Source organism: Argopecten irradians, chromosome 9, assembly GCF_041381155.1.
Source record: "Argopecten irradians isolate NY chromosome 9, Ai_NY, whole genome shotgun sequence".
NCBI classification, from domain to species: domain Eukaryota; kingdom Metazoa; phylum Mollusca; class Bivalvia; order Pectinida; family Pectinidae; genus Argopecten; species Argopecten irradians.
The window spans coordinates 34,962,172-34,987,878 of record NC_091142.1 but is presented as its reverse complement, the minus strand read 5'-3'; the positions used below and the strand labels follow the sequence as shown (position 1 = coordinate 34,987,878).

The following is a 25,707-nucleotide window of genomic DNA, read 5'->3' as shown; positions in this document are numbered from 1 at the left end:
ACAAGTTGAGTGATACTATGACCATCACATATCGGCAAGGATTTATAAGTGAGACTTTTAAATCCTTGCTGAAGCTTCGTATCTAGTAGTTGCGGGGAGGAAATGTCGCGGTTTTCTGGTTGATATTAATGATTAATTGGTAATATTGTTATAGTCATTGGTATTGGACAAATATTTACAAGTTATACTTTGTCGTTAGTATTTGACCTCGATTTGTAGATTTCGTGACCGCGTTAGTATTTGACCTCGATTTGTAGAGTTCGTGACCGCGTTAGTGACCTAGATTTGCAGAGATCGTGACCGCGTTGGTATTTAACCTTGATTTGTAGATTTCGTGACCGCGTTAGTATTTGACCTCGATTTGTAGAGTTCGTGACCGCGTTCGTATTTGACCTACATGTAGATTTGATTTTTTTTTTGTGATTTGACCTCGATTTGTAGAGTTTGTGACCGCGTTAGTATTTGGACTAGATTTGTAGTTTAATGACAGCGTTAGTATTTGACCTCGATTTGTAGAGTTCGTGACCGCGTTAGTATTTGGCCTAGATTTGTAGATTTCGTGACAGCGTTAGTATTTGACCTAAATTTTCAAGGTTTATAATATCGTTATATATCGCTACATATGCTGGAGTCGTTGTTTGCAATTTACTTTGTTGTGCAGTATAAGTGTCGTCAGTGATCTGCCGGACCACCTGGTTTTGTGCATCAGCCTCCGTACTAATCAACTCATAGATTTTTTTCACATGTCTTAACATCTTATTTTAAAATCATTGAACTGTATTCAGTTGACAATTATGGGAGGGTGTATGCCAACTAGACAACGGTATCTGTTGAGTTTATCTCTGTCCTGTTGGCATTCATTCTTCAATAATTGCCAGCTAAATGCAGTTCAATGCTTACATTTTCATTTGATAACAATCTTATGAAAGTTTGCATCTATAATGAATAAACAATTTATTATTGTCAAGGCCGGAACAGACATTCTCACTGCTATCTTCCGTAATCGCTGGTACGACAATTGTGACGTCACACTGATAAATACGTGAACAAAGAGGATGGCAGTTCGTGCACTAAAAAAGGCTGACTGTTTTGGACAAAGTTACAATGTGGGCTTGAAATACAAAATTAAATATCTTGGTATAAAGTCGTTTTGATGCTGATTGTGTATAGTCTGAATCGACGCTAATTCCACGCATTATGCTTTTGATAAACGATATTTTTTCTTTCGACTCTTTATTTGTTTGAAACTTCTATTGATTACCAAATTACTTATATACATGTACTTTAATTAGATGCTACTAATGTAATGATACAATACAAGCTTTAGAAATTAAGACATTGCACCATTTTAAGCAATTCCAGATGCTACGTTTGTATCATCCTCGATACTCCAGGGGTTATTACCACTAATGCTATATAATGTTAGTGATAGTAACCCCTGGAGTGTTGAGGATGCATTTGTATGTACTGGTTATTTTCCCTGTTTTAAAATTTATGATATAAAATCTTCGTTTTGATTGCTATTAGAAAATAAACCTGCTAGAGTATTAGAACATAATTCTGATTCTAATTCTTATTACATTATAGATTCATTTCATTTCCTATATAATGAAACGTTTCACACATGCATAAATTGGTGCATTTTTCACATGGAAACTACTGGTTGTCATGTAATATCAGTCTCATTTCAACAAAAAGTAGGTATTTCTAGGACCGTATTTCTATAACGTTGAATTATGGACTTTTTCCATAACTGATGACTGCTATTGCCTATAAAAACAATGGATGAAGCAATTATTAAATATTCAAGGTTCAGTGAATTCAAAATTGATAACCACACCAAAACCTTTAAAGATTATTTTATTTAACGATTTCCAAGCTAAATGTGTTAAGTTTCTAACATAAAAATGAGTGTTACAAATCAGTCCTGTTCTGTTCCTCTATACTTCCGTCTGTGTTTAATGCTATGTATAATTGTCGGATTTTCTGGGTATGCGGTTTTTCCTCCAAATAATGTATCTTCCTTTTCATTAAATCTAATATAATCCAAGTTTATGTGTAAGTTTTCCGGGAGATCTAGTTTGGAAATGTCCTCCAGGGCACTTGTTTCCAGGACCTCTGTGTTGAAGTGGCGGACAACGTCGTCTACTTTAGTCAGGGTTGTTAACACCATATTTGGTATGTTGTGGTCAAACTCATTAATAGTCTCTGTCAGGAACTGTAAGGAGAAGAAATAAAAATACGTATACCTAAGGAAGTATTGTTATTGTAATGAAATTTTACAGTTACAATTCTGCATATTTCAGAATATTGATATTTTTTTGAATATGGAAACATAGAGTAGTAGTATATGTTTTGTAATAAACATAACACCGGTACATGTTGGTGATCAAAATTATGATTTTGAAGCATACAAAAAACTTTGTGATTGCAGTTGCATAGTCTATTCATTGTTTTCCTTTGAAAGTGTTCTTCTGGCTGCAATATTTTGATTGGTTGTTTGGTTTATGATACATACATTGTGGGCGTGGTTAGATAATGTCTTCTGTTTTGATGATTAATTAGGAGTGATTTGATGATACAGCTAGTGATTGTAATTATATAGCATGTTTTTGATATGACAATGTACCTGGTATTTGTGGGCTCGGTTTGTTAGAGATGTTTCTCTCCAGTCTTGTCTCTCCCCATATATACGATCAGCTATTCTCTGTATTCTGTCCTCAACATCTTCTGGAGGGCTGTATCCTTTCTTCGTGTTGACACCACTATCAGAAACAAATTAATGTATTGTTAGATATACATTGCAGCACCTTCTTTATCAAACAAACAAACAAGAATACTTCTAATTTAAACATTTTCTTCAGGTTGGGAAGTATGGTTTAGGAAATGATATTACATCCAGTAAATATTTTATGAGTGATATTTCGATGACCATAGTACTAGTGTAGCCCATCACTTTCATCAGACAAATGTTTTAGATTTGTGCACACAGCAGTGTGGATATGGACATTGATCATTGATCTTCAACTTTCATTTCAAAGACAATCCTTCCTGTTCATTTGTCTGATGAAGGTGAAAGGGTACACATTTTAGTAGTCATGGAAACCTGTCACATATTTCCACTTGTTATTGTGATTTGTGTAATAATATAATTTTATAAATCCAGAATATTTCTTCACTAAGCAAACATGTGTAAGCTGTCAGATAGATACATCTGTAATGGTATATTGTAATTATGTGATATATGATATATTTAGTGTGTAAGGAAAAGGGGACTTCAACTCAAATATCAATTTAAGAAAACTGCCATTAATTACTCAAACCAAATCAATTTCAATACATTCTATAATAGTCTATATTCTGCCAAATTTCTTTTTTTTTATCATTGACATAATATGTTTATCAGAATAAGTCTTATTCATTAAGATTAGTTTTTTCACATTAACATACCATGACCTTTCTAAGTGCCAATTTAGTTTTTCGTTTTTAATTTCCTGTGACAAGTCGTCTGTGATTTTCGGAATATGTATGGTCTGCGATATACGTTTCATGTTGTTAATATTATATTTATGTCAACTACATGGAAGATAAGTTTCTGAGTATCATTGTCTTGAATTAAAGACAATTATTTATATCATTTGATAACAATTTTCTATGTAAGTACAAAATCAATACAACAGATGTAAAAGATATTTCACTTACGTTCTCTTTTTGAGAGACCTCAATCCATCTAAGCTGGTCAGTGGGCTTTTCCTTGGAAAGACGATGTTGCCATCTTCTTCTTCTACTTCCTTTGGTTTTGAAGAACCTTTCCAGAACTTCTTCAGAAAACTAGCACTGCGACTTGGAACTTTAATCTACAATGCACAAAAAGGGGAATTAGTAAACTTTGGCCTACCAATAAACTTTTATTTAGTTTCCCTAGTTTTCAATACATATGCATGAAGAGCAAACTATGGGTCAACATAGGTAATGTAGAAATATGGTTTTAAGAAAAAAGTTACCATGAATTGTTTATAGTAAAACGTTATCTGTATCATTTTTACAATTTAAGACAATTTGTGATGGACTGATGCCACAAACATGCTTATGGAAGTATGTTTAATGTAAACTTGTTGAGTTGTAGAGTTCAAGTATTAAACGTAGTACTGTCTGTTTGGAAATCTGTAATCTGTTAAAGTGTTTGTCCTGTTGTAGGCATTGGTGTGTCAAATGGTTGATGGTGCAGATTGCAATGTAGATGTGTTTTACAAGATCAGATACAATAAATCTGTGCTGCAAGTCATTGTGCATCTTATAGTTTTAAAAGTTTTGATTGTAGAGCTTATAAAGATGTTTTACAAAAGTTTGCATGACATCTATAATTGGTAGGGATGTGTTTGTCATCTTTTTCATATATTTTCCTGTGGTGTCAGCAAGATCTATGAGAATGATTGTGCGCTTGTATATTTGTTGTAATTAGTTCTTTTACCGGGTAGTATTTTTCATGTAATTAATCTTCCCTTATAGATTTGTGTGAGTTCATAATTACCAGAAGTTAACATGTACAGTAGTCACTCGTTATACCGCCATCTTTTGTCCAGTGCCAATTTTGACGGTGTAACGGGGGTGGCGGTACAATGTGGTTTATGATATATATAAGGCCTAAAGCCTAGGTCCCAATCACGATCGATTGCGACCACCATCATGCCACTTCTGTTCATTTACAAGTTTCAACCTAGATACAAAGGCATAAAATAATTTTGTAAATAAAACAATATTTTAAACTATTGTTGGTGAAAGAAACGAAACTTTGATTGTCAAAACCATTGTAAACAAAATGGCTGACACAGATGGTCAGGATGACTATCCAGACAGAATCCAATTATTTGATTAATCCTTTTAACACATCTATCAATAATGTGGAATTCTCCAGTGTTCTAATTTAAGAAGATTGTTCACTTCGAAATTCCCCCACCGTTCATTCATTCATTCTTTATTTCCTCTTAAAGAGAACAATAAATGTTCAATATATTAAAAAAAGAGTGAAAAAAAAAGTTCAACACATTACGTTATAACGAAAGAATTTTTTTTTTAACACTTTACACAGTCATTTCAGTTAGAACTTGTCCTCAGTCGCCAGGAATGCGTGGGACGCTGCTCTGATGAAGCGTGTGGCCATCAATTCAAAGTCGTTGTGTCTTCCAAAGATAATTCATTCTATCCTATAATGTGGAATTCTCCAGTGTTCTATATATATATTCCAAGAAGATTTTCCACTTGGGAATTCCCCCACTATGTTTTTTACTTGGATGATAAAAATTTTACTCTATGCTTATTTCATAGTAAGATTCATTGACATCTGTGTTATCATATATCACATTTTAGTTGTTTCTTTAAAATACTCACAAAGACAGTATTTTTACAATATAAGTGTAGACATTGTAATCCAGGGCTATGCCCCATATGGAGTGATGCAGACTGTTTCTGCCTATCTCTGTCAGCCTTAAATACCTGAGATTGACAGTGATTACATATTACATGTATATGTCACATCTGACCAGTGACCAGACATGGACACATGCCGTTATATAGAAATGAGACTGTTAGTAACAGTCTCATTTCAGTAACAGTTACATATGTTGGCATGGGAACATACACGACTATAGATCTTTGATATGTCTGAAACTTGATCACACATATACATGTAGCTTAACTGTACTCTAAATTCAAATCGTGATCATTGCATTGTTATACCACACTAGATGCTAAATGAAACCTGTACCTTTCTACTTCCTGCAAGATTGAGATCGCTCTTCCTGTACACAACACACATGAAACGTAATATTACTTTTCAAACTCATGCTGTGATCATTTAAAAATGCATTTATTTCGATAAATCAAGCTTGCGAAATAACAATTGATCGCTTGTGTCAAAATACGTAGGTGGGGGGTCTTATTTGCGGGAGGGGTCAATTATTTGCAGTGAAATATGGTACATTTTTTCTCTAGTCAACTAATTTCCAATTTTTTCTTTTGATAATCAGGAACATCACTAGTTTTCATCTTGGTGATTTCTGAGGAATAAATGCACTGAGCTCTAAAAGGTTTCCGCTTACGGCTAATACACTTCCATACATGTACATAATTGTGTGCATATTAGAAAAACCCCAACAATCAAAGATATAAGCTTAATTATAATGGCTATGAAAACATTTCAAAGCTAAATCATAATGGCTATGAAAACATTTCAATGCAGGTAAGTAGTTTTGACAATGGTGATTGATTAGTCTCTATTGTTTGAAGCCATTAAGAAACGTAAATCTTGTAGCGAAAGGTCTGTGGGAATTGGAACTTTTGTACTTTAAAAAGGTTGGCTGATGTTGGTATGCAAGGTTTGGGGGTATTCACAGGGTTTTCTATAGTGAAAAAATCTGTTTCAAACAAAATTGTGGTGGTATGCAGGGTTTGCAGGCCCTTATTAACAACAAAAAACGACAACAAGTGACAAGAACAACAACAAATAACAACACCATTAATACGAGGAAAAGTTAGTGACAACACAGGATATGTTATTAAGTACATAAATAAACCTTTCTACCAAGTTTTATGAAGATTGATGCAAAAATATAGTAATTAGAGCAATTTGAATATTCTGATATCGGCCACTGGTAGATCGAGTGACAGAGGTGTTCCATGACGGTATACCAACAACACATTGTAACATCGAAAACATTTCAAAAACCTAACGACAACAGAAAGTTGTTTATCATACTACATGTATATTGCATCTATGTGCCAAATTTCATTTAGATTGGAGTGAAAATGAAGACTATATAGCTGTTTGAATGTTACAAGATCTGCGGCTGGTCGGGTTTACTACCAACAACAGATCGTTGACTGTCACACGCATGTACACGCTAGTGTACGAGTGTATAGGGTCTCGCTTCTGTTTGTTAAAGCATTGTTGTAAACATTATTATAGAACTCTTGACAATACTCAATATGCAAGTAAATGCTTATAATGCTTAATGTACACTGAATAACATATCTAGTGTTGTCACTAACTTTTCTGCGTATGTAACATGTTATCGTTTGTTTTTGTTGTTTCTTGTGACTGATCCAGAGCGCTATAACGGAGGGCTACTGTAAGGTGTATTTCAGTATTTCAGATATAGATCTAGTCAGGTTGGGCACACTCCCATATATGGAGAATACATGCATGAAGTTGTTTTAATTCATGAATAATTCGAGTGCCCCAATCAGGAATCAAACCCGGATAACCAGCGAGAAATCTACGACTCTTACGTATATACCCAGTACCCAGGAGAAGCATGCCATTGAATGACACTGACAGAGCGGTGATACTAATTACAGCCCGCTCAAAAATTCTTCAAATTACTAAAACATGGGAATGATACACTTGGTCAGATTGTTACATTCCATCTCATAGACACTTGAAAACACAAATATTTTTACCTGTGATCGATTTCCTAACTGCAAACTCCTTAAAACTCTGTATAAAGGACTACACGATAACGTTCGCAAGGACGCAGCCATTTTGTTTCTGTCTGTGTCCTGCAAGTGTTTGACTTCTAAGAGCGCTACCTTTATAAAGTGGCGTATCGGCTGAGCGTCTTACAGACGTGGAATCAGATTTGTTTACTGCTGTAGCTCATGCCTCCTACCCTGGCTAATACAGGTGATTACAGTTAGTTATTCATTTAAACAAAGACACTCCTCAGTTTGATAAATGTTTAATTATTATTACGTTTTGATACAAGTTGATACACTGGTGGATGAATGTATTAAGGGGATTAGATAGCCAAAAAAAACCCCAGAAACATACGTAACAGTTATGTTTCTGGCCTACCCTAGTACTTGTAGATTCCATCAAAGTATTGTCATCGATTGGGGGCTTATCACTGATACTTTACAATGTATTTTGTTCACACATTTTAACCGTTTAATGTATGTTTCTGATTTCAGTATGATAGTTGTAGATTATAGAGTTAATTATTGAGTAGAGTTGCATGATATATATCATCATTTGTAGTTCAGATACATATTACTGAGTTATTGCCCTTTATCATGATTAGGCCTAGTAGTGATCATGTACAGTGTATGTCGCCCTATTTTATATATAGTTAGCGTGTGGAGTTGTTTGGGTTGTGTGTGTGTGTAAATTTTTCGTGATTCATATTTCTTACAGATGCTCCGGCCGACAGAGCATAAACGTTACTCATCATAAACAATAATAATTGAAGAAAACTACTAATTTGTTAGCTCCTTTTTTTCCATTGGGTCACCTGAAGTCTCAGGTGACCTATTCTAATCGCCTTTTTCCTTCGCTGTGTGTAGTTGTGCTGTTGGAGCTAGGGGCCAAAGGGGGTACAATTTCAAAAAATCTTCTTTTCCACTCACAGATGTGGTAGAATCAAATACTCTTCATAGATGGAAAGGTCTTAAGGTCCTTTACAAAAAGTGTGAATTACATGGCTCTTGTATCTCAGATTTTCTCTTGGGGAGGGAGTCTAATTTACTATTATAATAGTTTAAATAGGAAAAACACAGTTATGAACATTATTTGCTTAGTTTGAATTGGAAATGAGTCAAACTGGTTTAGAATTATTCGTCTGAAATACCATGTTAACACCATATCTATATTGGTCCTGGGTATTGAAGTGGGTATAAATAATGATTTACCATATTTGATTCAAATATCCCACCTTCCAGTGATTATGACATCACAAAATTTATCTCAAAAGATAATGTCACAATCACCAAAAGGATGGAAGATGTTGACTTTAAAAAGTGTTTTACCATCAGTATTTCAATATATCTTAACCCTCATATTGGAAAATGAGTATATCGTAACATCACAACATTGTAACATCACGCCATTGTAACACACGCCAACATCGCAACATCACAACATTGTAACATCACAAAATTAACATTGTAACATCACAACTTTGTAACATCACAACATTGTAACATCACACATTGTAACACCACAACATTGTAACATCACAACATTGTAACACCACAACATTGTAACATCACACATTGTAACACACACATTGTAACATCACAACATTGTAGCACACAACATTGTAACACCACAACATTTACATACAACATTGTAACACCACAACATTGTAACACACAACATTGTAACATTGTACACAATATTGTAACACCACAACATTGTAACATCACACAACATTGTAGCACCACAACATTGTAGCACCACAACATTGTAACCACAAAATTGTAACATCACAACAACATTGTAGCACCACAACATTGTAACACCACAACACAACACATTGTAACATCACAACACATTGTAGTAACATCACACACAACACATTGTAACACCATCACAACATTGTAACATCACAACATTGTAACACACAACATTGTACATTGTAAACATTGTAAACATCACACATTGTAACACACAAACATTGTAACATCACAACATTGTAACTTCACTACATTGTAACACCACAACATTGTAATAACATCACAACATTGTAACACCACATACATTATAACATCACCAACATTGTAACATTGCACAACATTGTACACCGCAACATTGAAACATCACAAACATTGTAAACATCACAACATTGTAAATGCCACAACATAGTAACATCACAACATTGTAAACATTGTAGGCACCACAACATTCAATTGTAATAAATCAAAATTGTAAAATCACCAACATAGTTAACATCACAACATTGTAAAGCACCACAACATTTGTAACATCACAACATTGTTACATCACAACAATTTATACATTACAAAATTGTGGATACCTTAACATTGTAACATCAAAACATTGTAAGCACCACAACATTGTAATAACACAACATTGTATACCTTAAAGCCCTTATACCGTATCCATTTCTTATTTATTTTTCATGATTTAGAAGAATGTTGAAAAAAAATCATGTTTGTAAGCCAATGCAGAGAATGGACTAAATCGAAGTCAAGATCAGTGATTATGATTCGGAATATTTTGATGAAAATCAAATAAATATTAAATATCACCAGGTGGGTCCCACTTAGTCAAACAAGCCGAAAATTAGCCTGACATTGTAACGTGTTGCCGAGAACGTCATGTGACTCCCGTAACTACGTAAGGTCTGTCCCGAACTCTTCCAAAAAACGTATGACACTTCAATAATCATAACTTCTATGGCGACCAGTTTAAAATGAAGGCATGTTTACATTGTATCGACTTTCAACACACCAAAGTTATTTAAAAAAAATTATAAATATTCTTTAATATACCTTAATTCCAACTACATCTACAAATACTAACAATATCTGAGTCAAATTTTACTTGAATTTTTGTTGATAGTTACGTATAGTGTGGCAAACATCAACATTGTAACATCACAACATTGTAAAATAACACACAACATTGTAACATCACAACCCCCCCCCCCATTGTAACATCACAACATTGTAACATCACAACATTGTAACATCACAACATTGTAACATCACAACATTGTAACACCACAACATTGTAACATCACAACATTGTAGCACCACAACATTGTAACATCACAACATTGTAACATCACAACATTGTAGCACCACCACATTGTAACAACAACATTGTAACATCACAACATTGTAACATCACAACATTGTAACATCACAACATTGTAACATCACAACATTGTAACACCACAACATTGTAACACATCAACATTGTAACACCACAACATTGTAACATCACAACATTGTAACACCACAACATTGTAACATCACAACATTGTAACACACAACATTGTAACATCACAACATTGTAACATCACAACATTGTAACACCACAACATTGTAACATCACAACATTGTAACATCACAAACACACAACATTGTAACATCACAACATTGTAACATCACAACATTGTAACATCACAACATTGTAACATCACAACATTGTAACATCACAACAAATCACAACATTGTAACATCACAACACAACATTGTAACATCACAACATTGTTCACCACAACATTGTAACATCACAACATTGTAACATCACAACATTGTAACATCACAACATTGTTACATCACAACATTGTAACATCAACAAAATTGTGATATCTTAAAATGTTTAACATCACAACATTGTAGCACCACAACATTGTAATATCACAACATTGTAATACCTTAAAGGCCCAATACCGTATCTTTCTTATTTTTTTCATGATTTAGAATCAATGTAAAAAAAATCATGTTGTAAGCCATGCAGAGATAGACAAAATCGAAGTCAAGATGAGTATTATGATTCGGAATATTTTGATGAAATCAAATAAATATGTAAATATCGCTAGGTGGTCCCACTTAGTCAAACAAGCTGATATTAGCCGACGATTGTAACAATGTCGTTGCCGAGAACGTCATGTGACATTAACTAACGTAACTCTGTCCGAACTCTTCCAAAAACGGTTCATGAACTTTGCACTTCCGTTCGGCAATAATCATAACTTCTATGGCGACCAGTTTAAAATGAAGGCATGTTTACATGTATCGACTTTCAACAACTGCTGTACCACCAAAGTTATTAAAAAAAATTATAAATATTCTTTAATATACTTTAATTTCAACTACATCTACAATACAAATGTACAACAATATCTGAGTCAAATTTTACTTGAATTTTTGTTGATAGTTACGTATAGTGTGGCTTTAACATTGTAACATCACAACATTGTAACATCACAACATTGTAACACACACAACATAACATTTGTAACATCACAACATTGTAACATCACAACATTGTAACATCACACAACATTGTAACATCACAACATTGTAACATCACAACAAAACATTGTAACATCACAACATTGTAACATCACCACAAACATTGTAACATCACAACATTGTAACATCACAACATTGTAACATCACAACATTGTAACATCACAACATTGTAACATCACAACATTGTAACATCACAACATTGTAACACCACAACATTGTAACATCACAACATTGTAACATCACCAAACATTGTAACATCACAACATTGTAACATCACCACATTGTAACATCACAAACATTGTAACCATCACAACATTGTAACATCACAACATTGTAACATCACAACATTGTAACATCACAACATTGTAACATCACAACATTGTAACATCACAACATTGTAACATCACAACATTGTAACATCACAACATTGTAACACCACAACATTGTAACATCACAACATTGTAACATCACAAACATTGTAACATCACAACATTGTAACATCATCAAAACATTGTAACATCACACATCACAAATTGTAACATCACAACATTGTAACATCGCAACATTGTAACATCATCAAAACATTGTAACATCACAACATTGTAACATCACAACATTGTAACATCACAACATTGTAACATCATCAAAACATTGTAACATCACAACATTGTAACATCACCACAACATTGTACCATCACCACAACATTGTACCATCACAACAACATTGTAACACCACAACATTGTACCATCACCACAACATTGTACCATCACAACATTGTATCATCACTATTGAGATATTTTTGTAATTTCTGGCGGTAATTGATATTTCCAACTGTTTTTTGACATCTTTGCTCCTACTATAAATGTATTACCCCTATGGGTATATATGAAAGTTTGATATTGTCAGGATGATTTTAACTTGTGATATATATATGTAATTCATTATACATAACCTGTAATATGTATATAATATATACATATATACAAGTTTTGTGTTATGAATTATATAATTCATAATACAAACCTTGTTTATATGTATATATATATATAATTTGTATTACGTAACCTGTATTTATTTTGTTTTTCAGTGACATAGTTGAGTATTAAATTGCTGTTCAGTCATGTGTGACCACATGGGATGACCGGTGATGTCTGTGATTACACTACAGCTTGGTCAGTGTGGGAATCAGGTCGGAGGTCAGCTCTTCCAGACCTTCATCGATGATGTTCTCACTAAACCCTCTCAAACACAGGTTCGTAAATATACACTATCATAGATAAAAACAGAGCATTTCAATTAAGGTTCAGGGGTTGCTGGTTCAAGTCTTAATATTCTGTGTTTGCATAGTTAGGTATTGATTGTGACATGTGATTTCAAGTGTAATGTCATATATACTATTTAGAGACAACAACGCGAGTTTCAGTCACGAAGGATACATACACACAAGGATGGTAACTCTACAACCTGCAATGACAGAATACATGTCCTTGTGAACATGTTTATGTAACTTTTGTATAAAGTGTGATGTGTGGTTATTGACGAAGTGTGTGATATATAATACTATGTTATAAAGGTTGCCCCTGATAAGAACCAAGCCTATAAAGAAGAGGTTCTGTCTCGGTTTTTCTACAACGACCATACCAAAGACGGTGTACCTGAAGCCCGGGCAGTAATGGTGGATATGGAACCAAAGGTAATGTTCAGCTGACCTTGTCTTTCATTTTGTTTATGTCCTTGAACAGTTACATCATTTTAGGACAATTCTGATTTTGTTTTGGTAATGAAAATGAAAGTTCTTGAACAAAAAACAACAACTTGGGCTTAGCCTGGTACAGAGCTAGTATCTACAAACTGTTTCAAGATATGTATTCTTTAAAGATGCAACAATACCAAATAGGCAGAGTACTTGTGATACATGTGAAATGTCAGATTTCTTTCAATAACCAAGACATTCTAGTTTATTCAGAAATATTTACAATAAAACCATTCATAGACTAGAAGATTTTGTTTAATTTATTAAAATAAATAACATTTGAACTTTTTTTATATTCTGCCATCAAAATTAGCTTAGTGATAGCCATATTCTGTTTCCCTTTAGTCATGTCCCATTTGGAGACAGTGAGCTGGCCACACATATCTAGGGATATTTCTAAATTCCTCATGATAAAATATTTTGATATTTTGTGTTAAAAATCAGGCATGTTTACCCTTGGTAAGTCTTATTCATAGATATGTAGTGAATGTGAAGTCCCAGTCACTATGTTGAACTCCCTATGTAGCTATTAGAGATCGTGATTAAAAATATGTTTAATATGTATGTACCTAAGTTAGTTTTTCTTAACTTAGATGATCGATAGCCCTGAAATTGAGTTATGTTTGTTGTTTTATTTCTTACGGTGATGACCATGACCTTGAGCCTGACCTTGAGATATTGTTTTGGTGCTGTATTTATTAAGGTGATAGCTATGACCTTGAGCCTGACCTTGAGTTATATTTGGTGTATTATTTAATTAAGTGATGACCCTGACCTTAGGCCTAACCTTGATGTATATTTGGTGTTTTATTTATTTAGGTGATAGCTCTGACCTTGAGTCTGACCTTGAGGTATATTTGGTGCTGTATTTATTTAGGTGATTGCCCTGACCTTGAGTCTGACCTTGAGGTATATTTGGCGTTTTATTTATTTAGGTGATAGCCCAGACCTGTAGTGATGCCAAGAAAACTGGACAATGGATGTATCCAGCCAAACAACAACTTTGTCAACAGAAAGGATCGGGGAACAACTGGGCACATGGCTACTGTATCCATGGTCACGGACAGGAGGTCAAGGTCATGGAGATGGTCCAAAGAGAGGCTGAGAAATGTGACAACCTGTCTGGCTTCTTATCTCTGATGAGTGTAGCAGGAGGGACAGGGTCAGGGGTGGGAGCATACATCACAGAGTGTATAAAAGACGAGTTTCCTCATTCCTTCCTTCTCAACCAGGTTGTTCTTCCATACAGGTATATACAGGAATTGGCTTTCAATGTATCTTAAAATTATTTGTTAAAAATTAATTACCAATTTACTTTCATATTGCTTCGAAAGTTTTGAAAGATATTGATTGAAAAAGGGTAAAGTCTTGTGTAAACAGTTTTTGATTTATTCAATATATTTCATAAAACCCTTCTAATTTTGACTTGTTGATTTTACAAAATTATATTCAGAATTTTGTTTCTAAAATCATTGTATATTCTTATAAGTTTTAATAAGGTTATTTATTTAAGGAAAAACAATTTATTGCTATCATTAGATAGCCTTAAAAAATTTAATTCTGGATTTAACAAATACTTTTTTAATTGAAAACAATGATTAATTTAAAACAACTAATATATGAAAAAATTATATACCATTCTCTAAAACTCTAATACCTCAAACAGCGATCAATAGTTCGAGGAATACAGTGTATTTGATTCACTAAAAGTTGGTCATGATCGATCATCGATAGTTAAATGGTTTGTCTCAAACTCTGACAAACAATATATGTCAATGACATTTTAATTACCATGATTTTCAGCATTATGAATCTTTATAAAAGTGGTTTATCATAGCTATATCAAATTGAAAACATATATGTATTACATAAAATACTTTTTGAAAATTTCTTTAGGGTTGAACACATGTGTGATGGATACATGTTTTAATACTACATGTTTGTATTTGATGAAACAGGGATATATTTCTATTTGAGAGATAAGGGGTATTTGACGAATAGCTGTTTGAGCTATCCAGGGTTTTGTTACATGAAATGTGGTCAGGACCATGCGATTAGTTTGACGAATGGGGGATATTTGAAGAATGGTGGTTTGAGTTAGAGGGGTTATACTATAAATTATAATTTGTATCAAACCTTTGTTTTGTTTCAGTATGGGAGAGGTGATTGTCCAGAATTATAATGCAGTTCTTACTCTGTCACATCTCTACCGTACTGCTGACGCTCTTATCGTCATGGAGAACATCCAGACTGCTCCCAGCTGCTGAATCCAGAAAGTTTCTTTCGCTCAACCAGCTGCTGAATCTAAAGAAAGTTTACATACAGCCAGATATCAACAAATACCCTGGCTGATCCTGTCACAATAAGTTAAGTGTTAGTGTACTACAGCCAGTGATGGTGGACAAATACCCTGGCTTCTCCTGTCAGAATACACTAGGTAAGTGTTAGGTAGTGTACTACAGCCAGTGATGGTGGACAAATACCCTGGCTTCTCCTGTCAGAATACACTAGGTAAGTGTTAGGTAGTGTACTACAGCCAGTGATGGTGGACAAATACCCTGACTTCTCCTGTCAGAATACACTAGGTAAGTGTTAGGTAGTGTACTACAGCCAGTGATGGTGGACAAATACCCTGGCTTCTCCTGTCAGAATACACTAGGTAAGTGTTAGGTAGTGTACTACAGCCAGTGATGGTGGACAAATACCCTGACTTCTCCTGTCAGAATACACTAGGTAAGTGTTAGGTAGTGTACTACAGCCAGTGATGGTGGACAAATACCCTGACTTCTCCTGTCAGAATACACTAGGTAAGTGTTAGGTAGTGTACTACAGCCAGTGATGGTGGACAAATACCCTGACTTCTCCTGTCAGAATACACTAGGTAAGTGTTAGGTAGTGTACTACAGCCAGTGATGGTGGACAAATACCCTGACTTCTCCTGTCAGAATACACTAGGTAAGTGTTAGGTAAGTGTACTACAGCCAGTGATGGTGGACAAATACCCTGACTTCTCCTGTCAGAATACACTAGGTAAGTGTTAGGTAGTGTACTACAGCCAGTGATGGTGGACAAATACCCTGGCTTCTCCTGTCAGAATACACTAGGTAAGTGTTAGGTAGTGTACTACAGCCAGTGATGGTGGACAAATACCCTGGCTTCTCCTGTCAGAATACACTAGGTAAAGTACCCTCGTTAGGTAGTGTACTACAGCCAGTGATGGTGGACAAATACCCTGGCTTCTCCTGTCAGAATACACTAGGTAAGTGTTAGGTAGTGTACTACAGCCAGTGATGGTGGACAAATACCCTGGCTTCTCCTGTCAGAATACACTAGGTAAGTGTTAGGTAGTGTACTACAGCCAGTGATGGTGGACAAATACCCTGACTTCTCCTGTCAGAATACACTAGGTAAGTGTTAGGTAGTGTACTACAGCCAGTGATGGTGGACAAATACCCTGACTTCTCCTGTCAGAATACACTAGGTAAGTGTTAGGTAGTGTACTACAGCCAGTGATGGTGGACAAATACCCTGACTTCTCCTGTCAGAATACACTAGGTAAGTGTTAGGTAGTGTACTACAGCCAGTGATGGTGGACAAATACCCTGACTTCTCCTGTCAGAATACACTAGGTAAGTGTTAGGTAGTGTACTACAGCCAGTGATGGTGGACAAATACCCTGGCTTCTCCTGTCAGAATACACTAGGTAAGTGTTAGGTAGTGTACTACAGCCAGTGATGGTGGACAAATACCCTGACTTCTCCTGTCAGAATACACTAGGTAAGTGTTAGGTAGTGTACTACAGCCAGTGATGGTGGACAAATACCCTGACTTCTCCTGTCAGAATACACTAGGTAAGTGTTAGGTAATGTACTACAGCCAGTGATGGTGGACAAATACCCTGGCTTCTCCTGTCAGAATACACTAGGTAAGTGTTAGGTAGTGTACTACAGCCAGTGATGGTGGACAAATACCCTGACTTCTCCTGTCAGAATACACTAGGTAAGTGTTAGGTAGTGTACTACAGCCAGTGATGGTGGACAAATACCCTGACTTCTCCTGTCAGAATACACTAGGTAAGTGTTTAGGTAGTGTACTACAGCCAGTGATGGTGGACAAATACCCTGCTTCTCCTGTCAGAATACACTAGGTAAGTGTTAGGTAGTGTACTACAGCCAGTGATGGTGGACAAATACCCTGACTTCTCCTGTCAGAATACACTAGGTAAGTGTTAGGTAGTGTACTACAGCCAGTGATGGTGGACAAATACCCTGACTTCTCCTGTCAGAATACACTAGGTAAGTGTTAGGTAGTGTACTACAGCCAGTGATGGTGGACAAATACCCTGACTTCTCCTGTCAGAATACACTAGGTAAGTGTTAGGTAGTGTACTACAGCCAGTGATGGTGGACAAATACCCTGACTTCTCCTGTCAGAATACACTAGGTAAGTGTTAGGTAGTGTACTACAGCCAGTGATGGTGGACAAATACCCTGGCTTCTCCTGTCAGAATACACTAGGTAAGTGTTAGGTAGTGTACTACAGCCAGTGATGGTGGACAAATACCCTGACTTCTCCTGTCAGAATACACTAGGTAAGTGTTAGGTAGTGTACTACAGCAGTGATGGTGGACAAATACCCTGGCTTCTCCTGTCAGAATACACTAGGTAAGTGTTAGGTAGTGTACTACAGCCAGTGATGGTGGACAAATACCCTGGCTTCTCCTGTCAGAATACACTAGGTAAGTGTTAGGTAGTGTACTACAGCCAGTGATGGTGGACAAATACCCTGGCTTCTCCTGTCAGAATACACTAGGTAAGTGTTAGGTAGTGTACTACAGCCAGTGATGGTGGACAAATACCCTGACTTCTCCTGTCAGAATACACTAGGTAAGTGTTAGGTAGTGTACTACAGCCAGTGATGGTGGACAAATACCCTGACTTCTCCTGTCAGAATACACTAGGTAAGTGTTAGGTAGTGTACTACAGCCAGTGATGGTGGACAAATACCCTGGCTTCTCCTGTCAGAATACACTAGGTAAGTGTTAGGTAGTGTACTACAGCCAGTGATGGTGGACAAATACCCTGACTTCTCCTGTCAGAATACACTAGGTAAGTGTTAGGTAGTGTACTACAGCCAGTGATGGTGGACAAATACTCCTGGGTTCTCCTGTCAGAATACACTAGGTAAGTGTTAGTAGTGTACTACAGCCAGTGATGGTGGACAAATACCCTGTTCTCCTGTCAGAATACACTAGGTAAGTGTTAGGTAGTGTACTACAGCCAGTGATGGTGGACAAATACCCTGGCTTCTCCTGTCAGAATACACTAGGTAAGTGTTAGGTAGTGTACTACAGCCAGTGATGGTGGACAAATACCCTGGCTTCTCCTGTCAGAATACACTAGGTAAGTGTTAGGTAGTGTACTACAGCCAGTGATGGTGGACAAATACCCTGACTTCTCCTGTCAGAATACACTAGGTAAGTGTTAGGTAGTGTACTACAGCCAGTGATGGTGGACAAATACCCTGGCTTCTCCTGTCAGAATACACTAGGTAAGTGTTAGGTAGTGTACTACAGCCAGTGATGGTGGACAAATACCCTGACTTCTCCTGTCAGAATACACTAGGTAAGTGTTAGGTAGGTGTACTACAGCCAGTGATGGTGGACAAATACCCTGGCTTCTCCTGTCAGAATACACTAGGTAAGTGTTAGGTAGTGTACTACAGCCAGTGATGGTGGACAAATACCCTGGCTTCTCCTGTCAGAATACACTAGGTAAGTGTTAGGTAGTGTACTACAGCCAGTGATGGTGGACAAATACCCTGGCTTCTCCTGTCAGAATACACTAGGTAAGTGTTAGGTAGTGTACTACAGACAGTGATGGTGGACAAATACCCTGGCTTCTCCTGTCAGAATACACTAGGTAAGTGTTAGGTAGTGTACTACAGCCAGTGATGGTGGACAAATACCCTGGCTTCTCCTGTCAGAATACACTAGGTAAGTGTTAGGTAGTGTACTACAGCGAGTGATGGTGGACAAATACCCTGCTTCTCCTGTCAGAATACATAGGTAAGTGTTAGGTGATGTCATACAGCAGTGATGGTGGACAAATACCCTGGCTTCTCCTGTCAGAATACACTAGGTAAGTGTTAGGTAGTGTACTACAGCCAGTGATGGTGGACAAATACCCTGGCTTCTCCTGTCAGAATACACTAGGTAAGTGTTAGGTAGTGTACTACAGCCAGTGATGGTGGACAAATACCCTGGCTTCTCCTGTCAGAATACACTAGGTAAGTGTTAGGTAGTGTACTACAGCCAGTGATGGTGGACAAATACCCTGGCTTCTCCTGTCAGAATACACTAGGTAAGTGTTAGGTAATGTACTACAGCCAGTGATGGTGGACAAATACCCTGACTTCTCCTGTCAGAATACACTAGGTAAGTGTTAGGTAATGTACTACAGCCAGTGATGGTGGACAAATACCCTGACTTCTCCTGTCAGAATACACTAGGTAAGTGTTAGGTAGTGTACTACAGCCAGTGATGGTGGACAAATACCCTGACTTCTCCTGTCAGAATACACTAGGTAAGTGTTAGGTAGTGTACTACAGCCAGTGATGGTGGACAAATACCCTGACTTCTCCTGTCAGAATAGTAAGTTTAGGTAGTGTACACAGCAGTATGGTGGACAAATACCCGACTGAATACACTAGTAGTGTTAGTAGTGTACTACAGCCAGTGATGGTGGACAAATACCCTGACTTCTCCTGTCAGAATACACTAGGTAAGTGTTAGGTAGTGTACTACAGCCAGTGATGGTGGACAAATACCCTGACTTCTCCTGTCAGAATACACTAGGTAAGTGTTAGGTAGTGTACTACAGCCAGTGATGGTGGACAAATACCCTGGCTTCTCCTGTCAGAATACACTAGGTAAATAGTGTATAATTCATATCAATTAATTGATTTGTCAATGTTTTCAGGTTGTTAATGAGAATTATTATTTAACACAGAAGAAACACTTTCTGCTTTTACCTTGCACTACCAAAAATTCCATTTGTTATATGGTCATTTTGTAGAGCAGGTTTCTTTTTACGAACTTCAGTGTCCTCTGGCAAGAAGATTTCCTTTTAATTAGTAGGTGATAATATTTCACTCTTATTAAAACATGAAAACCTTTTTCGCTCTATACATGATGTATGCCCTCCTCCATTAGGTCATTATAACAGGATACTCACTACGACAATGGTACCAATTCACCCTCTTTTTTCTCTCCCATATGGTAATACAAGTGATGAAGACCCTATGCACGGCAAAATAGACAATACACATGTATGCACACATTAACTAAATCTGTGATATGCTGTTGTGTCCCCTTGAATGCTATTATCAAAGGTGAAATAAGATGTGTAAAAGTGTCCATTTATGTAAATGACATTGTATATTTAGATGATTATAATATTATTTCACTTCGGTTGTAACTGCGATTAATTATCAGACTATGTTGTAAAACATAAATCTGTTTGAGTTTATTAATTAAGTTTTTATCAGATTGTTTGGAAAAATGTGTTTTTTACAGAATTTCAATTGAAATATCATTTAAAATAAATTGACACTCGTAATATGATTACCTTTCTATTTTCTAGCAATAATCATAATTTCCATTAAATCAATAATACTCTTGACCTAGGCAAATCATGTTCACTTCATAAGTCATGACCTTGACTTTCTTGTACAGTTATGACCTTGACCTTTTCTACAGGGGAGTTGATGGAACACTTGGTCCCCCACAATGACTACAAGTTGTTAACGGTGAAGAACATTCCTCAAATGTCCGAGGCAGCTATGACTTTTTCATCCTACCAGTGGCATGGACTACTCAAACACCTTAGACAGATGCTTATTGCCGACGCTGCCATGGAGGAAGGTAAGTATGCGTAATGTCTGTTACAGGCTAATTAATGTTGGTTATAGTTCCCCTAGAAGTCAACGCCAAGGTATTTTGGAACACCAGGCGGTAGACTTGGGCTCCTGGATGTCAATATTAGTTTGTCTTGATTGCAACACTTGTTTGTTCATTGTTAAATGGTATGGCTGATGAACTAAGAGATTTTAAAGGTATCTAACAGAAGAGAAGATAAAGGTTTACTTAAACTTTTAGCCAACCATCATCCGTGGTCCATGGTCAGTCCCGTTCATCCGTGGTCCATGGTCAGCCCCGTTCATCCGTCCGTCCGTTCTTAAGTCTGTTATCAATTCTTGTTACCGCTATTGCTTAGAATGTACTGAAGGAATCTCTCAAATTTTATATGCTGGTTCCTCTAGGGGTTTAGATGTGCATTTTGCATTTTGGGACGATTTTGGGATCGGTCAACAAGATGGCTGACAGGCCCCTTTCTTGGATTTTGATAGTTGAAGTTTGTTACCACTATTTTTCAGAAAGTACTGAAGAGATCTGTCTCAATTGCAGATTCACCTAAGACCCTAAGCTAGTTGTGCATATTGCATTTTGAGCCTGATCAGTCAAAAAGATGGCCAACAGACCGCCATCTTGGATTTGGATAATTGAAGTTTGTTACCACTGTATTTCAGAAAGTACTAAAGGGATCATTCTTAGATTTCATATGTAATCAAACTTTGAAAAGCTGAGAAAAGATCCTCTTTCCATTGTCACACACAGATCATTCTTTTTTGGACACCAAGATCCCTTTGATATGATCATGAAAATTGGATTTGAGAAATAAACACTCGGGTAGCCTGATCGTGAAATTAAAAACCGCTCTGTCCTATAACAGATAATTGAACAAACTCTTACTTCAGATATTGATGCTGTTTCAGGTATAAACTGGCAGGTGAAGTTAGGAGATGAAACACCTCGAGGAAGTAGTCGCCACAATCGGTCCCTCGCTAACTTACTTGTGCTTCGTGGTAAGGATGCAGCATCCGCAGACACCTTAATGTTCTCTGATCCTTCCTTGTATGCCCCGTGGGTTCCTCAAGGTGCCTGTCTCCTGACGGGCACACAGCCTCGTCTCTTCAGTAGCTATGAGAAGAGCGCCTCTCTGGTGTCCAACAGTCGGACACCTGTACGGACACTGGATCACATAGTGGACAAAGCGTGGAGTATGTTCTCCTCGAGGGCCTATGTTCATCAGTATGTCCGCCACGGGCTCGCAGAGGAGGACTTCTTAGACAGTTTTGTTACGCTAGAACAAGTTATAGCTAGTTACAATAGTTTATGATACACATAATTCATGGTTTATAATTCTTAATAGCTTTTTAGGTCACCTGAGACGAAGTCCCAAGTGACCTATTTTAATCGCCTTTTGTCCGTCGTCGTCCGTCGTGCGTCGTATGTCCGTAAAATTGAGTAAAATTTCAAAAATCTTCTTCTCTACTCACAGATGTGGTAGAATCAAATACTCTTCATAAATAGAAAGGTCTTAAGGTCCTTTACAAAAATTGTGAATTATATGACCCTGGGGAGGAGGTTAAGTTTACTATAGTTTATATTGGGAAAACACATTTTTGAGTCAAATGTTGTCAGAATTATCAGTATGAGATGGACATTTAATCCTATTAACAAATTTTCTATGACTGACCCCAAGGGTTCTTAGGGGCGGGGTCAAAAGGGGTCAAATAGACTAAAACTTCAAAAATCTTCTTCTGAAATTCTGGAAATGGTAGAATCAAATACATTTCACAAATAGAAAGGTCTTAAGATCCTTTACAAAAATTGTGAATTATATGACCCTGGGGTCTCACATTTCCCCCTTGGAGGGGGTCAAGTTTACTATAGTTTATATAGAGAAAACACATTTATGAGTACTTTTTGCTCAATTTTCATTGGAAACGAGTCAAACTTGGTTAGAATTATTAGCCTGAGATAGCATTTTAACATCATATCCATATTGGTCCAGGCCGACCCCCTGGGGGCAGAGCCGAAAAAGGTCAAATAGGCAAAAACTTCAAAAATATTCTTCTAAAATTCTAGAAATGGTAGAATCAAATACACTTTATAGATGAAAAGGTCTTAAAGTTTGTTTTATAAAAATTGTAAATTATATGACCCTGGGGTTCTCATGTTTCCCCCTGGGGAGGGGGTAAGGTTTACTTTAGTTTATATAGGAAAAACACATTAATGAGCATTTTTGCTCAATTTTCATAGGAAATGAGTCAAACTTGGTTAGAATTATTAGCCTGAGATAACATTTTAATCTCATATCCACATTAGTCCTGGCCGACCCCCTGGGGGCAGAGGGGCGGGGCTAAAAAGGGTCAAATAGGCTTAAACTTCAAAAATCTTCTAAAATTCTGGAAATAGTAGAATCAAATAATTATAGATGGAAAGGTCTTAAGGTGTTTTATAAAAATTGTGAATTATATGACCTTGGGGTCTCACGTTACCCCCTGGGGAGGGGTCAAGTTTACTTTAGTTTATATAGGAAAAACATATTTGTTAACATTATTTGCCCAATTTTCATAGGAATTTAGTCAAACTTGATTAGAATTATTAGCCTAAGTCATAGCATTTTAACATCCATATCCGTCCTCGATGACCTCCTGGGGGACCAAAGGGGCAGGACCAAACAGGGTCAAAATGATTAAAATTTAAAAAAATACCTCTAAATTCACAGGTTTGATGGAAGCCAATACATACTCTTCATAGTCTAAAAAGTCAAATTTATAAAGCACTGACCAACTTCAAGGCCCAACATATAGTATTTATATGTCTTTAATTTGTTTCATTATTTGTTTCATTATATATTCTAACTCAGGTGACCGTTAAGGCCCATGAGCCTCTTGTTTTGTTTAAATAAAACCTTCAAGGGTACATGTTTCATTTTTGTTTCGTCTTCAACATTAGTAGGTGTTGCTTTTCCGCTGGCGGCAGCAACATCCACAGTTGCGTTAAAGCCTCATTAGATTCTGACAATTTAGGTTGATTATCGCTATTTCTTAGAAAACACTAATGAATGTCTCTCTAATTTCATTTTAGCCTCCCTTTGGTGCCTAGTTATACATATTGCATTTTGGGATATATTCAAGATACCATCTCGGTATTTGACATTTGAAGTTCATAATCACTATTTCTAAGAAAGGAACTTTTCTGAAACTTCATAATACTATTTCCTAGATGATGCAAATGGTTTGATCCCTAAGTTAATTTGATATATATATATAGGCTCATCTATTACATCTACAGTTAAACCTGTCTATAAAGACCACTAAGGGAACTAATAGAATCTTACATGGGTCTGTGAAATAGACAGGGATATCTCAACCCTCGTGAAAGATTTTGGCCGGTCAAGCCCAGGCTTGCTGAGGGTTGACGGCCAAAATCTTTCACGAGGGTTGAGATATCCCTGTCCACTTCACAGACCCATGTTTGATTCTTTTTTCCCATAATTAGAAGAAAAAATGATGAAATTCCACTTGGTTTCCAGCTTTTTCATCGTGCTATTATCGCAGGAACGTCGTTATGCGTCAAAATTGATGTCACCTACAATGCGCACCACGGTTACGCCGCATGTATTGATAACGTCACGTTATTGTCTAGCGCGTGTGAGTTGTTTCTTACACCCCCCTGTGTAAGATAGAGATATCTTTTCCCTAGCAACCATGGGATATCCCTGTGAAGTCTGGGAGAAAACGATATCTCAACCCAAGTGACATATTTTGAGAAATTAATCTGAGGCTTGCCGAGGGTTGATGGTCAAAATCTTTCCGAGGGTTGAGATATCCCTGTCCACCTGACTGGCCCATGTAATATTCTTTTTCTCTCATAAAGCCATGGGCTAGAAGGGTCCCACATGCACCCTCCCTGTCTGGTGGCTGCCATATAATTATCTGGCCGCTGCCACTTATTTTTGCTGGTGAATCCCATTTAATTATATGGCGGCTGCCAAATAAAACATTTTCGTTATCTTAAAAAATATTTTCCTATGTGAGCATTATACTCTTCCGTAGGAAACACTAAAGGGATCATTCTCAAATTTCATATGTAGGTTCCCCTAGGGCTCCAGTTGTGTAAATTGCATCAAATTGTTGACCAATCGGTCAATAGGATGGCTGTCAGGCAGCCATCTTGAATTTTCGAATTTAAAGTTTGTTATAGCTACTTTTCAGAAAGTGCTAAAAGAATCATTCTCAAATTTCATACGTAGGTTCC

At 36.6% G+C, this 25,707-nt stretch overlaps 2 protein-coding genes across 2 annotated transcripts; one reads left to right on the top strand and one right to left on the bottom strand.

Annotated features, from left to right (window-relative positions):
- Window positions 1-1,841: 1,841 nt before the first annotated feature.
- Window positions 1,842-7,611, bottom strand: LOC138332153 (large ribosomal subunit protein mL50-like). Its single transcript, XM_069280138.1, has 4 exons — window positions 7,459-7,611; window positions 3,703-3,857; window positions 2,630-2,765; window positions 1,842-2,218 (listed from the first exon to the last, which is right to left on the bottom strand). Exons 1-4 carry the CDS (start codon window positions 7,537-7,539, stop codon window positions 1,922-1,924), a joined length of 669 nt encoding a protein of 222 aa, XP_069136239.1. The 5' UTR covers window positions 7,540-7,611; the 3' UTR covers window positions 1,842-1,921.
- Window positions 7,598-24,699, top strand: LOC138332154 (tubulin delta chain-like). Its single transcript, XM_069280139.1, is given in 8 exon segments — window positions 7,598-7,681; window positions 12,873-13,037; window positions 13,359-13,478; window positions 14,474-14,787; window positions 15,691-15,823; window positions 15,864-15,975; window positions 21,298-21,462; window positions 22,374-24,699. Coding segments are annotated over 7 exon segments (1,353 nt in total). The 5' UTR covers window positions 7,598-7,681; window positions 12,873-12,932; the 3' UTR covers window positions 22,778-24,699.
- Window positions 24,700-25,707: the final 1,008 nt, after the last annotated feature.

Excerpts from the sequence above, each read along its gene's own strand:
- LOC138332153 (XM_069280138.1), bottom strand. The coding sequence starts at position 7,539 with ATGGCTGCGTCCTTGCGAACGTTATCGTGTAGTCCTTTATACAGAGTT. Across the intron at positions 3,858-7,458 it reads AGTTAGGAAATCGATCACAG|ATTAAAGTTCCAAGTCGCAG; the intron begins GTAAAAATATTT and ends TGTGCATTGTAG. Across the intron at positions 2,766-3,702 it reads AGGTCTCTCAAAAAGAGAAC|TGGTGTCAACACGAAGAAAG; the intron begins GTAAGTGAAATA and ends TGTTTCTGATAG.